The following is a 12,871-nucleotide window of genomic DNA, read 5'->3' on the forward strand; positions in this document are numbered from 1 at the left end:
GTGGAGCTGGTCTCTGGTGGTTTGTAACTGGAGCTGGTTCTGGTTCTGGTGCTGTGTTTGTCTTTCCCTCTCTTTATTCTCTCTGACCTCAGCTGCTTTTCTGCCCCCCTCAGTCTCTGTGTGCGCTGATCATTGACCATGACAGATGGACAGGAGTGATCGGATGATGCTGTCGAGGATCGCACATGAACTCAAAGTTGTTGGGATCGGCTCGACTGGATGTGACCGGTATCAGACTGCGCTGTTGCACATTCAGACCTGACTCCAGGTGACAGCGCCTTAAAAACACATCACAACTGAACGTCATTAATTGCTGACCAGTGTGTTTTTACGGCATACGGTGAAGCACATGATGCGACTGATTTGGTGCTAAGTGAATAAAATTGAACTGAACTGAATGAATGTTACAACAGTGTGTGAAGGAGCTGCAGTAATGGTTTTCTGTGTGACTTTATGGGTCGTTCATGTCGTTGTGGTAATATTTCGGCCCACACTTCTTCACAGTTCATTGAGGTTTGTGTGGATTCATTTGTGCACATCTCGCAGCATTTCTGTCTGGTTGAGGTCTGGGCTTTGACTCGACCGTTGCAGCAGCTTAATTCTTTTAATTTTCAGCCTTTCTGTTGGAGATTTGCTTCTGCGCTCAGGATCATCGTCCTGTTGTTGACCCAGTTTGGTCTGAGCTTTAGCTGCCAGACAGACGACTTCACATTTGACTCTAGAATACTTTGGTTTACAGAGGAGTTCACGGTCACCTCGATAACTGCAAGCTGCCCACGTCCTGCGGCTGCAAAATGAGCCCGCACCATCAGCCCTCCGCTGCTGAGCTGACAGTTGGTCTGAGGTATTTGTGCTGACATGCTGCGTTTTGGTTTGTCCAACTGTGCTGCTGTCCACGATGGGCAAAAACCTCCACTTTGTTCTCTCCTGTCCGCAAGACATCGTTCCAGACGTCTTGCGGTTCGTTCGGATGCAGCCAAACTTGTTCTTTACAGACAGAAGAGGCCACGAGGCTTCCAAATAAGCCACACTTATTCAGTCTTTATCTAATTGTGCTCTCAAAAAGTTTAACATGCTAACTGAGGCCTGTAGAGCATTTTTGGTTGTTTGTAGTTTCTTTGAGCGTTGCACAGTCTGGCCGAGACGTGCTGCAGACCAGAAAACTGCCAAAACCTCGGCTTTGATGGAGGTGCTGAGACTCAGTGATGATCAGTTAATCAAGTGCATTTGATCAGCAGCGCCTGGCTGTTACTTGAATCCCAGTGGAAGCAGTAAAAGTGGACCTCACTCATGCGTCTGCATTTCTGATATGTAAACCTTAGAAATGAATGGGGTGTACTTTCTTTCTCCAGGACTGTATGTGTGCACGTCTGCAGCTCTCTCACTCTCTGAGAGGAATTCCTGCACCGTGTTTACTCCGGTGCTACATACGCTTTCAGGAAGGCGTTCTGCTGTGATTGAATGTGGTACAGAAATAATCCCGATGGACACCGCGGGGGTGTGAACACTTTTTATAGCCTGTGTATATTTGAGGGCACTTCCTGTATCGGAGGAATCGTGGGTGTGCGTTTGAGCGTGAAATGTAAACAGATCCCCCGGACCTCGGATTCCTGCTCTGGACCCACCGGTCTCGCTTCAGAAAACGTTGAGCGCAGCAGATTGGGACACAGTTTGGAGAAAATGTGGTTTTCCTTTGGCAGGTCTGGCTCGTGTGGCATGCAGGACGCGGGGAACATTTCATTCTGGAAGATAAGTTGTTGACATTTCTGAGTCTGAGACATGCAACGAGGATCCCAGGCCAGAGCCAAAACCAAGGACATCAAGTGCACATGGAGTCTGATTCGAGCCAACTGACAAACAACCGTTTCCAGTACGCGGAGCTGCTCCGAGGCGAAGAGCTGCCTCGCTGCTTTTTATTCTGGCGAATGTCAAAGACACAGCGAGGGATTTATCCTGACGCTCATATCAACAGTCTGTCATAAGTTATGATTTTATAACAAACTGCAAGCGTTTGGAGTCGGTGAGCATCACACCCTGGGACTCCATCAGCTCCAGACCAACAGGCCAAAGGACGGGACTGCTCCAACTGTCAGTAAATATATCAGCGTGTTCCCGAAGTCCTCGCTCAGGTCGCCTTCACATCATATCATAGGTCCTGTAATTATCATTCTATTTCTTTCTCTGCAGGATCCTTCAGATCCAGATCATCTACCCCTTCAAAGTTGGATGAAGCTCCACCTGTGGTAAAGGTTTGAATGGTTCCACCCCTTCACGAACTTTCTGACTCAGCTCAGTCTTTTCCAGCATTCGGCACCGCAGACATCCATGTGAAATTTTCTGGGCTAAAATTCACAGTTTGGATCTGATTAAAAATACAGCCAAAAGAATTTCCCACTGCTCCAAGTGTCACAGTCTGAGGCCAAGATCTGCTTTTGTTCAGCACGACTTTCTCCGAAACCAGTTGCATCGCGGGACACGTTTAATGTGACGTGAAGGAGCAGAAACAAGCATCGATACTCCGGATGTTTGATCTTTTTTCTGATCATTCGCTGGAAAACACTTCAAAGAGTGCATTCTGGGTAAACTTTCAAGGTTCACATTACCAAAACATTATTAGCTTGTGTGTCAGAAAAGTTTCATCACATGAAGACAAATTCTTTTAGGGCTTCATTATATAAGCAAAAGATCAGCTGTTTCCAAGAAGGTCAGGCGGGAACGCGTGTGACTGATTTTACATGAAAGGACGCTCAAGCAACAATCGGGAGCTTCTTAACCAGCCAGGGATGCTGTGGGCTAGAGGTCAAAAGGTCACTAAGGTCACTACATCCTCTGCACCTTCCTATATCCAGCGGACAGGTTTCTCAGCCAATCGGAGCCCCTGACAAGGAGATATCTGACCATTAAAACATTTTCTTCATGATTTAAGTATTTTTAAGATTTTTTGGATCATTTTCATTCATGGATGCCTCAAAGAATCTCAGGAAGTCATGAAAAGAGCAGAATGATATTGTTCATTCATTTTTTGTTATTACTGTTAACACCTACAAGCATTAAATAAATCAGATAATCTGCAGATAAGGCTTCTTTACCCCGAGCTGCTGGTTCCTCCTGATGTGCAGCTCTTTAAAATCATCAGTAAAACTGAACTTACAGCAAAAACTTCTAATATCTGCTTCGATTAGAAGGAAGCTCGTTAACCAGCGTTTCTATTGGTGTTCTGGGGACTGTAAAAATGTATATCATGTTTTACTCAAGACCTGAAACCAGCGACTGAACCATAAACTCCCCAGGAAAAGGCTTTAGTGAGGTCCAGTGTTGGGACTAACGTGTTATTTAGTAACGTGTTACAGTAACTACATTATTATTGTGGTAACGAGCACGGTAACTAGTTATTATGCCAAAATCAGGAACAGGTTTATCGTTACTGGGATTTAGATAGGGTCGTTATTCGTTACTTCGTGTGTTGCATTCGCTTACCTCGGAAATCGGAACACGGACCTGGGAATGATGTCACACTCGAGTAAACGGCATTCTGGTTAGCCTCGTCAGAGAAGTCGGGAATCCAATATGGCATTGCCCACGAAAACAGTTGTTTTGCTAGCCTACAAAAACAAATTACTACTAAACACATTTGCAGCTCATCTGCAGTCTGGAGTTACCTACATCTTCCTACTCGGAAGGCAGAATCTCCGAGATCCGAGTACAATCGAAGGCACCACGACTGCAGTTTTCGTGTTGGACGTAAAAAGTGCACGTGACGGTTTTGACGTAGGCTAGCATCATGGCGGCAGTCGACGACGGTCCAGGCGTGGGAGTCCTCTCGTGGAAATGTGCACATTCAGTCAGGGAAGCAACACATTAATAAGAGAATTCTGAGTAAAACCAAAGGTACTTTCCCTAGTAACTAGTTACTTTGAAAGCAACGAGTAACTTGAAGTAACTGAGTTACTTTTGATAGAAGTAACTAGTAATGTAACTAAGTTACTAATTTAAAGTAGCTTACCCACCACTGGTGAGGTCAAAGGTCAAGTGAGCAGCAGGGTCCTTTTATCATAGACAAATGTTTTGCAACCAGATGTGTCGCCCCCTGCTGGGCATTAGAAAGACTGCACGGTTAAAGTTTCACTGGCTTCTTCAGATTGCTTGACTTTTAAGACCTCAAAGATTTATCAAAGATTAAAAAACAAACATTTCAGCAGACGTGCCAACATATTATTCACCTCCCCTGTCCTGCTCGTGTTACACACGTGTGGTTTTCCACATTAATATGTAAAGACACATGTCCACAGCTGTTCACTGAAACACCAATCATATTCTGTTCTTAGTACGGCTTCAAATGTCAGAGCAGCGTCACTCTGACAGAGAAGATCGTGATGAACGGTTAAAGCGCTGCTGTCTTTGCCACGTGCAGGAACAGGACTAACGCTGTAGGGAGGCGGGTGTGTCGGCTGGTATTTGGACAGACAGGGGTGAGTGACACTGCTCCACCACGCAGCCAGACAGCGTCTGCCGTGAGGTTAGACCAATAAAACAAAGAGTCAATTTGTCAGCCATCATCGTCCTTCATCACGGCGAGCCGGGGCTGGGAGACAGGTCCTGCTGTCACTGACGCTCTGTGGAAACCCTGCCGCTCTGTTTATAAAACCATAGGACGAAAAGGTTTGTTTGGATGGAGGGAAATATGGAATATTATGGTTGGACACAGGTGTCGGAGGCCCAACACCCGGCTTTTATTTTATAATTGGAAATATTCGTCACACTGTGCTAATGGAGTTCTGAATGTAAAAATAGATTTAGGTTACACGTGTTCCTCGTCTTTGGGGAAGTGCAGACCGATTTTCACTGGAAACTGATTCCCGTTTCAGAGTAAGTTTTGGAATAGTGTCTGCTGGGCAGGCGGGAGGATTTGATTGGAATCTGAACAATTACCATTTCCTGTTATTCAGCAAACTGTCTGCTCTTCCTGTGTTTTAACTCCAGGGCCGTGTCTCGGAGCGGGTGGTACCTGATTCTCCTTCTCCTACTTTCAGCTGTGCCTTTTAGAGGTCTCCACAGTGGATCATCTCCCTCCATCTCCTCCTATCCCAGCATCCTCCTCTGTCACACCAACCCTCTCCTTCACGAACCATGAAGCTCCTCTGAGGTCTTCCTTGTTTCCTCCTGCCTGGCAGCAGGTAAAATACCTGTTGGTGATGTAAAGTGGGCAGGTACTAAATAGGGTCACCTAACCAGCCGGGCGACATTGCTAGATGAAATCAAAAAGACCAAATCATCTGCAAAAGCAGGACAAGATGCTGCCGCAGCTGTGAGTCTGTGACCTCACCTCCTCCCGTGGGAGCAGCAGGTCACAAAAAATGCAAAGTGAATGTAAGCAGACTGTGAAAGCAGTTTGGGGAGGACTGAGGGGAAATCTGGGCTGGGGAAAGTTTCTCATCTTGAATCTGGAGATAAAAAACATATTTGCCCTGTTTAGAGCTCCTTTACAGGTTGTTTTGGTGAAATGTCCCTTTAGGGTTCCTGTCCCCGTTTTTCCCTGACTTCAGCCGCACATCATCTGCTCAGCGTTAGCTCTGTGTGTACATCCATGTAAGCCTGTGTTCTCCAGGTGTCACTCTGCTAGACCTCACTTTGATCAGACTGAAACGAGACGGGATTGAACGGTCGGTCTGAGAGGCGCTGCGTGACGGCGACAGGTGGTTAACTTCGGCTCATAAACAGGAAACAGCAGGAAAAGGTTAAACTTATCTGCATGTTATGAATGAAGCAGATCAAAGTACTGCTGAGGCTTCACTTTAAGTCCATTTACTGACAGCGGCTTACATTCGGTGTTGTAAAGATCACTCAAAAGCTGCAGTACCCAAACACATTTTGAGGTACTCTGAGTACTTCCATATGATGCTACTTGATGCTGCATTTTGCTACATGTGAGGGAGAACGCCTTTGAAATGAAGTCTTTACTTTTTTTCTGTTTTCTTCCTGTTCTTCTTTCAGGGTACTTCCTGTTTTATTTTGAAGGTTACCTCCTTGGTTTTCTTTATTTTTACTTCCTGCCTTTGTTGTTTTCCTGCCCTTATTACCATCAGGATGAGTTCACCTGTGCCCTTCAGTCCCAGGTGTGTACTTGGCCTCAGACTTGCTCTGGTTGGCTGCTGAGTCTTTGTAGTTGTTTTCCTCTTATTGTACTGCATGATAGGCTTTGTGTATTTGTTTGTTAAAACTAGGGATTGCAGCACTGGGCAGCAGAAGCACTGCCCAGTACACCCCAGTTAGATGGAGGTAGAGAGGGCCAGAGATGGGCAGTAATCCGATTACTTTTTTCAAGTAACTTGACCAACACTGGAGAGGGCAAGGACCTTAAAAGTTCTCAGGACACACATCAGCCCTCACCTGGTCTCGACGTTCACAGGGACGGCTGAGGAAACGTGGAACTCCTACAGATGTACAGCTGAGAGCGTCTCTCATCCAGTCTGAGCGTAGCCTGAAAGCTGGTGTGTTCAGGAAGCATCCACTTAAAAACTGCATGGTTCACCCCAGCAGCAGCCTTCCTGTCACTACAGGACATTTACACCACCCGGGTCATCGGCAGGGCCCACAGCATCACCATTGGCAGCACACACTGCTAGCTCAGCCTGCTCAAAGGAGGCTAACACATAGCACATCAGACTGAGCAGGACAGCTAGCACTGCCCTCCTCCCTTCAGCATTAGTATAATGTTCTGCTGCTCTGCCTCACCTGTGCAGGTCTGCTTACAGTATTTGCAAGAGGCAGAAGTACTCCAGCTTTAAGACACTTTTATTTTGTATGTTAGTTTTTTTTTACTTTGCATGTGACAATAAACTGCATCTTCATTTCATTTAACAAAATCAACAAAATGAGGACACGGAGAACTCGAGCACTTTAAAAGCCTTCCTGGCTCCCTGACACACGCTCTGCTCCCACTCCAGAGGTTTCTGGGACTTGAACCCGAACAGGCCACTCTGCTTTCATGTGTGCTGCTCACATCGGCAGCTCTTCCAGTGCCCCCTTCAGGGCTCATCCAGGTTTCTGCAAGGAGCAAATTGAGAACATCCTCTCTGTGGCGAGCGAGCAAGTAGTTTACAGGTTGCAGGTGGGCCAAACAATGTGATACGGATCACTGCGAGAGTCTGTTTATTCCTTTCTTCATCGCTCACAGGAAAAGGGAGGCGGAGGCCCGGCTGAGTCAGTGAAGTCCTCGGATAAAGAAGAAGAAAGAGAGAGCGGTAACATGGAAAGTGTGACAGGTCTGGATATGGTGGGTGAACGGTAAAGCTTTCGTGGTGACCCTCGCAGAGAGCACTGAGCTTTCCTGTGGAAAACAAAAGTCAGAGGTAAAAACAAAACGTACAATCAGATGACCACATTTACGTCAGCCTGCGTTGTTGTTCGGGGGGAACATCTTAGTTATTGAGCGGACATTATGACTGACTTGTTTCCTGGAAAATGTCTGAGGTGGCTGTTGTGTGTCAAAAGGAATTTGTTTGGTCGTTGCCATCGTCGAGCCGTTCAGCCGTCACATTCAGAAAGGCGCTCTGCAAATTTTACTCGGTCATTTAAAAAGCTATGACGGGCTGAGAGGTCGACTCACGGCAAAGAGACAACGTAGTCCAAGACATCGTCTACAGCAGAGCCGACCACATCTGAGATTGTTTTATCTGTTAAAAAAAGAAGAAGAAGCTGTAACGCAGACTTTTTACAGCAGCACTGACTTTCAACGTGCTTTAGACTGAAAAGTGAAGAACCTGCACCAACAAGAATGGAAAAAGAACTCCAACAATAACACGATTTATGACCTGTGAGCATGATTTGGCGATGGCGGGGTGGAAGAAACCTCCAACCGAATCAAGTGCCGGAGCTTTCGAATGGTAGAAGTCACGTCAGCGGTGGTCAGAACGTGGGCTGGTCACACGGTCAAGAGCAAGTGGTCGATTGAAATGTGTGACAGAGAGAGACAGAAGCCGGTTTCTTGATAGTTGGCTGCCAATAAATGCACTGATCAATATTAGTGTTTATATCATAGTAAAGTATGTGCAGTTAAATCTTTGTGTATGTGTGAGTGAAATATTCAAAGATCATTATTAACGGTGACGCTTACCTACTACTTTGTCTTAATTGTGATTTCAGTAATCCCACCATAACTCACACTGAAAGTCATCTTTGTTTTAAGACTTTCGGAGGCCTGAAGGAGACACACAGGTGAGTGTCAGGGATGTCACCTGAATGGCAGATTGGCTCAGAGCAGCATAACTAAGGGAGGATTCAGGGTCACCTGGTCCAGCCCTAACTATATGCTTTAGCAAAAAGGAAAGTTTGAAGCCTAATCTTAAAAGTAGAGATAGTGTCTGTCACATGTTTGTGATGTATCTGAAATGTCTCAGTGCAGAGAAACACCTGTGCTGGCAAATGCAGGTAGATCCATACTGTGAGAATATGGACAGTGACACACTTTTTGTAGTTTTTCCTCTTTGCACAAACACAGTGAACATTAAATCGATCAGACTGAAGTGCAGACTTTCATCTTTAAGTCAAAGGGTTAAAAACATCCCATTAATTTTAGGTGCAGTCCCCCAAAAGATTAGTAATGGAACACGTGACAAAAAGAGCCATTTGATAAAATGGGGTGGGGCTAAACAAAAAAAAAAAAAAAAGATTAAAACTAGCAATGCACACCTAAAAACACGTCAACATACCCACAGGTAAAATGCTGCCCTCTGCTGGTGAAAGCTGCTGAGTGAAATTACAAAAAAGCAGCTTCACTGAGTTTTCTTTGCCCAAAGCACACAGGAAGGTTTCAGCTCACACCTGTGTCCATCTCACCTGTGTTCATCTCACCTGTGTCCATCTCACCTGTGTCCATCTCACCTGTGTCCATCTCACCTGTGTCCATCTCACCTGTGTCCATCTCACCTGTGTTCATCTCACCTGTGTTCATCTCACCTGTCTCCATCTCACCTGTGTCCATCTCACCTGTGTCCATCTCACCTGTGTCCACTGTGTCCATCTCACCTGTCTCCATCTCACTTGTGTCCATCTCACCTGTGTCCATCTCACCCGTGTCCATCTCACCTGTGTGCATCTCACCTGTGTGCATCTCACTTGTGTTCATCTCACCTGTGTCCACTGTGTCCATCTCACCTGTGTGCATCTCACCTGTGTGCATCTCACCTGTGTTCATCTCACCTGTGTCCACTGTGTCCATCTCACCTGTGTCCATCTCACCCGTATCCATCTCACCTGTGTGCATCTCACCTGTGTGCATCTCACCTGTGTGCATCTCACTTGTGTTCATCTCACCTGTGTCCATCTCACCTGTGTGCATCTCACTTGTGTTCATCTCACCTGTGTCCATCTCACCTGTGTGCATCTCACCTGTGTTCATCTCACTTGTGTTCATCTCACCTGTGTGCATCTCACCTGTGTCCATCTCACCTGTGTGCATCTCACCTGTGTGCATCTCACCTGTGTGCATCTCACTTGTGTTCATCTCACCTGTGTCCATCTCACCTGTGTCCATCTCACCTGTGTGCATCTCACCTGTGTTCATCTCACTTGTGTGCATCTCACCTGTGTGCATCTCACCTGTGTGCATCTCACTTGTGTTCATCTCACCTGTGTCCATCTCACCTGTGTGCATCTCACTTGTGTTCATCTCACCTGTGTCCATCTCACCTGTGTGCATCTCACCTGTGTTCATCTCACTTGTGTTCATCTCACCTGTGTGCATCTCACCTGTGTCCATCTCACCTGTGTGCATCTCACCTGTGTTCATCTCACTTGTGTTCATCTCACCTGTCTCCATCTCACTTGTGTCCATCTCACCCGTGTCCATCTCACCCGTGTCCATCTCACCTGTGTGCATCTCACCTGTGTGCATCTCACTTGTGTTCATCTCACCTGTGTCCACTGTGTCCATCTCACCTGTGTGCATCTCACCTGTGTGCATCTCACCTGTGTTCATCTCACCTGTGTCCACTGTGTCCATCTCACCTGTGTCCATCTCACCCGTATCCATCTCACCTGTGTGCATCTCACCTGTGTGCATCTCACCTGTGTGCATCTCACTTGTGTTCATCTCACCTGTGTCCATCTCACCTGTGTCCATCTCACCTGTGTGCATCTCACCTGTGTTCATCTCACTTGTGTTCATCTCACCTGTGTGCATCTCACCTGTGTCCATCTCACCTGTGTGCATCTCACCTGTGTGCATCTCACTTGTGTTCATCTCACTTGTGTTCATCTCACCTGTGTCCATCTCACCTGTGTCCATCTCACCTGTGTGCATCTCACCTGTGTTCATCTCACCTGTGTGCATCTCACCTGTGTGCATCTCACTTGTGTTCATCTCACCTGTGTCCATCTCACCTGTGTGCATCTCACTTGTGTTCATCTCACTTGTGTCCATCTCACCTGTGTGCATCTCACCTGTGTTCATCTCACTTGTGTTCATCTCACCTGTGTGCATCTCACCTGTGTGCATCTCACCTGTGTTCATCTCACTTGTGTTCATCTCACCTGTCTCCATCTCACTTGTGTCCATCTCACCCGTGTCCATCTCACCCGTGTCCATCTCACCTGTGTGCATCTCACCTGTGTGCATCTCACTTGTGTTCATCTCACCTGTGTCCACTGTGTCCATCTCACCTGTGTGCATCTCACCTGTGTGCATCTCACCTGTGTTCATCTCACCTGTGTCCACTGTGTCCATCTCACCTGTGTCCATCTCACCCGTATCCATCTCACCTGTGTGCATCTCACCTGTGTGCATCTCACCTGTGTGCATCTCACTTGTGTTCATCTCACCTGTGTCCATCTCACCTGTGTGCATCTCACTTGTGTTCATCTCACCTGTGTCCATCTCACCTGTGTGCATCTCACCTGTGTTCATCTCACTTGTGTTCATCTCACCTGTGTGCATCTCACCTGTGTCCATCTCACTTGTGTCCATCTCACTTGTGTGCATCTCACCTGTGTCCATCTCACCTGTGTCCATCTCACCTGTGTCCACTGTGTCCATCTCACCTGTGTGCATCTCACTTGTGTTCATCTCACCTGTGTCCATCTCACCTGTGTGCATCTCACCTGTGTTCATCTCACTTCTGTGCATCTCACCTGTGTGCATCTCACTTGTGTGCATCTCACCTGTGTCCATCTCACCTGTGTCCATCTCACCTGTGTCCACTGTGTCCATCTCACCTGTGTCCATCTCATCTGTGTCCATCTCACCTGTGTCCATGTGTTCATCTCACGTTACTGAGCTCTGATTAGGGCCTATCCTTGTGTGTGATGCACAGACACGGGTACCTGCATACATACAGCCTAAGTCTAGCTAGCATTAGATGATAACAGAACCAATGGGTGATGCTTTAGTCACTGCATCCAGTTTCTCTGGGCTGAAACACCTGACCTCACTATGGACACATCAGCTCGTTCATCCAGTCGCTGCCAGATGTTGATGCTCACTCCATCTGTCCCCTAAAGCTGGCCCTCTCCTGTCAGAAGCCACCTCTGTTGATCCTCCAGTTTCACTCCGTGTCTTCCTGTTTGCATCTGAGTCCACTTAAACAGTGGAGCAAAGCAAAAATCGACCCAAAGAACACAAAGAGAAACAAAAGGGACCAGAAAGGCGTCTCTGTGACTCAGTCTAAGAAAGGTCAGAGTGGTATCACAGTAGTGTCCAAAGGTCCACTGTATTGTTAATAATTCTCCTCCCTCATCTGCTGCAGTTTGTTTTCAGAGACCGTCCTGGTATTCGTTAAAAGCAGTAATAAACCTTTAAGATTCTGTGTGGTGAGAGGGTCGATCCTCACAGAAAGAGCTCCTTCTCTGAGGCAGAGGCCTTTTTGCTTTTCCACCTGAACCACAGGTGCTTTTCTACAGCGCCGTCATTCACCTTCACTCAGGAAATGTTTGCTCACACCTCTCCTCTTCCCTGAAACCTGCCTGCTCCGGGAAAAAGAAATCCCACTCTACATCCCGATAAACTGTATGTAAACACGTCTCTGATGACGACGGTGGCGATCGCAGTCCCCTTTTCCTTTAAACGCAGCCACGGTAACATGATGATGCTGCATCACAGCGCGCAGGTGTCTCTGTGTTTCCCCAGACTGTGACTGTCTTCTAACCCCACGAGGACTAAACATATTTCTTCCAAGAGTCATAATTACAGGAATGAACTGACTGAACAGCAGAACTCAAGACCAATGCACATTTGAATTCTCAGGCTAAGAAACAGGTAAGATCAGCTCAGGTAAGTCTCGTCTCTGGGAGTCACCAGGAACCTGCCAGAGAGGAGAGAGCAGTAACGTCTTGATGCAGCAGAGAATTATGGCCTAGATTGTTTACAAACTTGACTTGAATTCGTACTTGAGTTTTCCTCATGATTTATGGGCGGGGCAGCACCAGGGGGGTGGAGACAGCACAGGTTTCAGAGGAAACAGAGGAAGCAAAAGCAGCATCCCTGCCCAGAGCGCCATAATCAGGACAAAAATCATTTTAACAGAAACAAATCAAAGACTGTTTATACTTTTTACTTTTCTGCAGAATCCAACACTCAGGCTCAGGTTAGCACAGTTTGGGTTTTAACCCTGTAAAGTCTGAGTCATGAAATAACTGACAGATTTTTTTATTGAGTCTTCTGAAATTTTTAAAAAGACGTTAAACATCATTTTGCACATAAAATCTTTCATGTTTTATTGTTTTTGCTACATTTGGCTTTTTTTTTGAGCAATTTATTGTCACAGTTTGTTTCTGACTCGAGCAAAAACAAATAAGCGGGTTTAAAAATCAAACTGATGATGCAGAGGTCAAAAACTGTGTATGTGTCAGATACGATGCACTGTGGGCTGTGTGTCAG

The 12,871-nt window shown here is 46.5% G+C and overlaps 1 protein-coding gene across 1 annotated transcript; it reads right to left on the bottom strand.

Annotated features, from left to right (window-relative positions):
- Positions 1–8,809: 8,809 nt before the first annotated feature.
- On the bottom strand, positions 8,810–11,251 carry LOC120715406 (uncharacterized PPE family protein PPE21). The gene is made up of 5 exons (XM_040002394.1): positions 10,864–11,251; positions 10,336–10,773; positions 9,778–10,050; positions 9,508–9,687; positions 8,810–9,267 (listed from the first exon to the last, which is right to left on the bottom strand). Exons 1-5 carry the CDS (start codon positions 11,249–11,251, stop codon positions 8,810–8,812), a joined length of 1,737 nt encoding a protein of 578 aa, XP_039858328.1.
- Positions 11,252–12,871: the final 1,620 nt, after the last annotated feature.

This window comes from Simochromis diagramma, unplaced genomic scaffold (genome assembly GCF_900408965.1).
Source record: "Simochromis diagramma unplaced genomic scaffold, fSimDia1.1 OVJJ01000438.1, whole genome shotgun sequence".
Taxonomy (NCBI): domain Eukaryota; kingdom Metazoa; phylum Chordata; class Actinopteri; order Cichliformes; family Cichlidae; genus Simochromis; species Simochromis diagramma.

Coding starts and splice junctions, on each gene's coding strand:
- LOC120715406 (XM_040002394.1), bottom strand. CDS start 11,251: ATGGACACAGGTGAGATGGACACAGATGAGATGGACACAGGTGAGATG. Junction 10,051..10,335: donor CACAAGTGAGATGCACACAG/GTGAGATGCACA, acceptor AGATGCACACAG/GTGAGATGCACACAGGTGAG. Junction 9,268..9,507: donor CACAGGTGAGATGGACACAG/GTGAGATGAACA, acceptor AGATGCACACAG/GTGAGATGCACACAGGTGAG.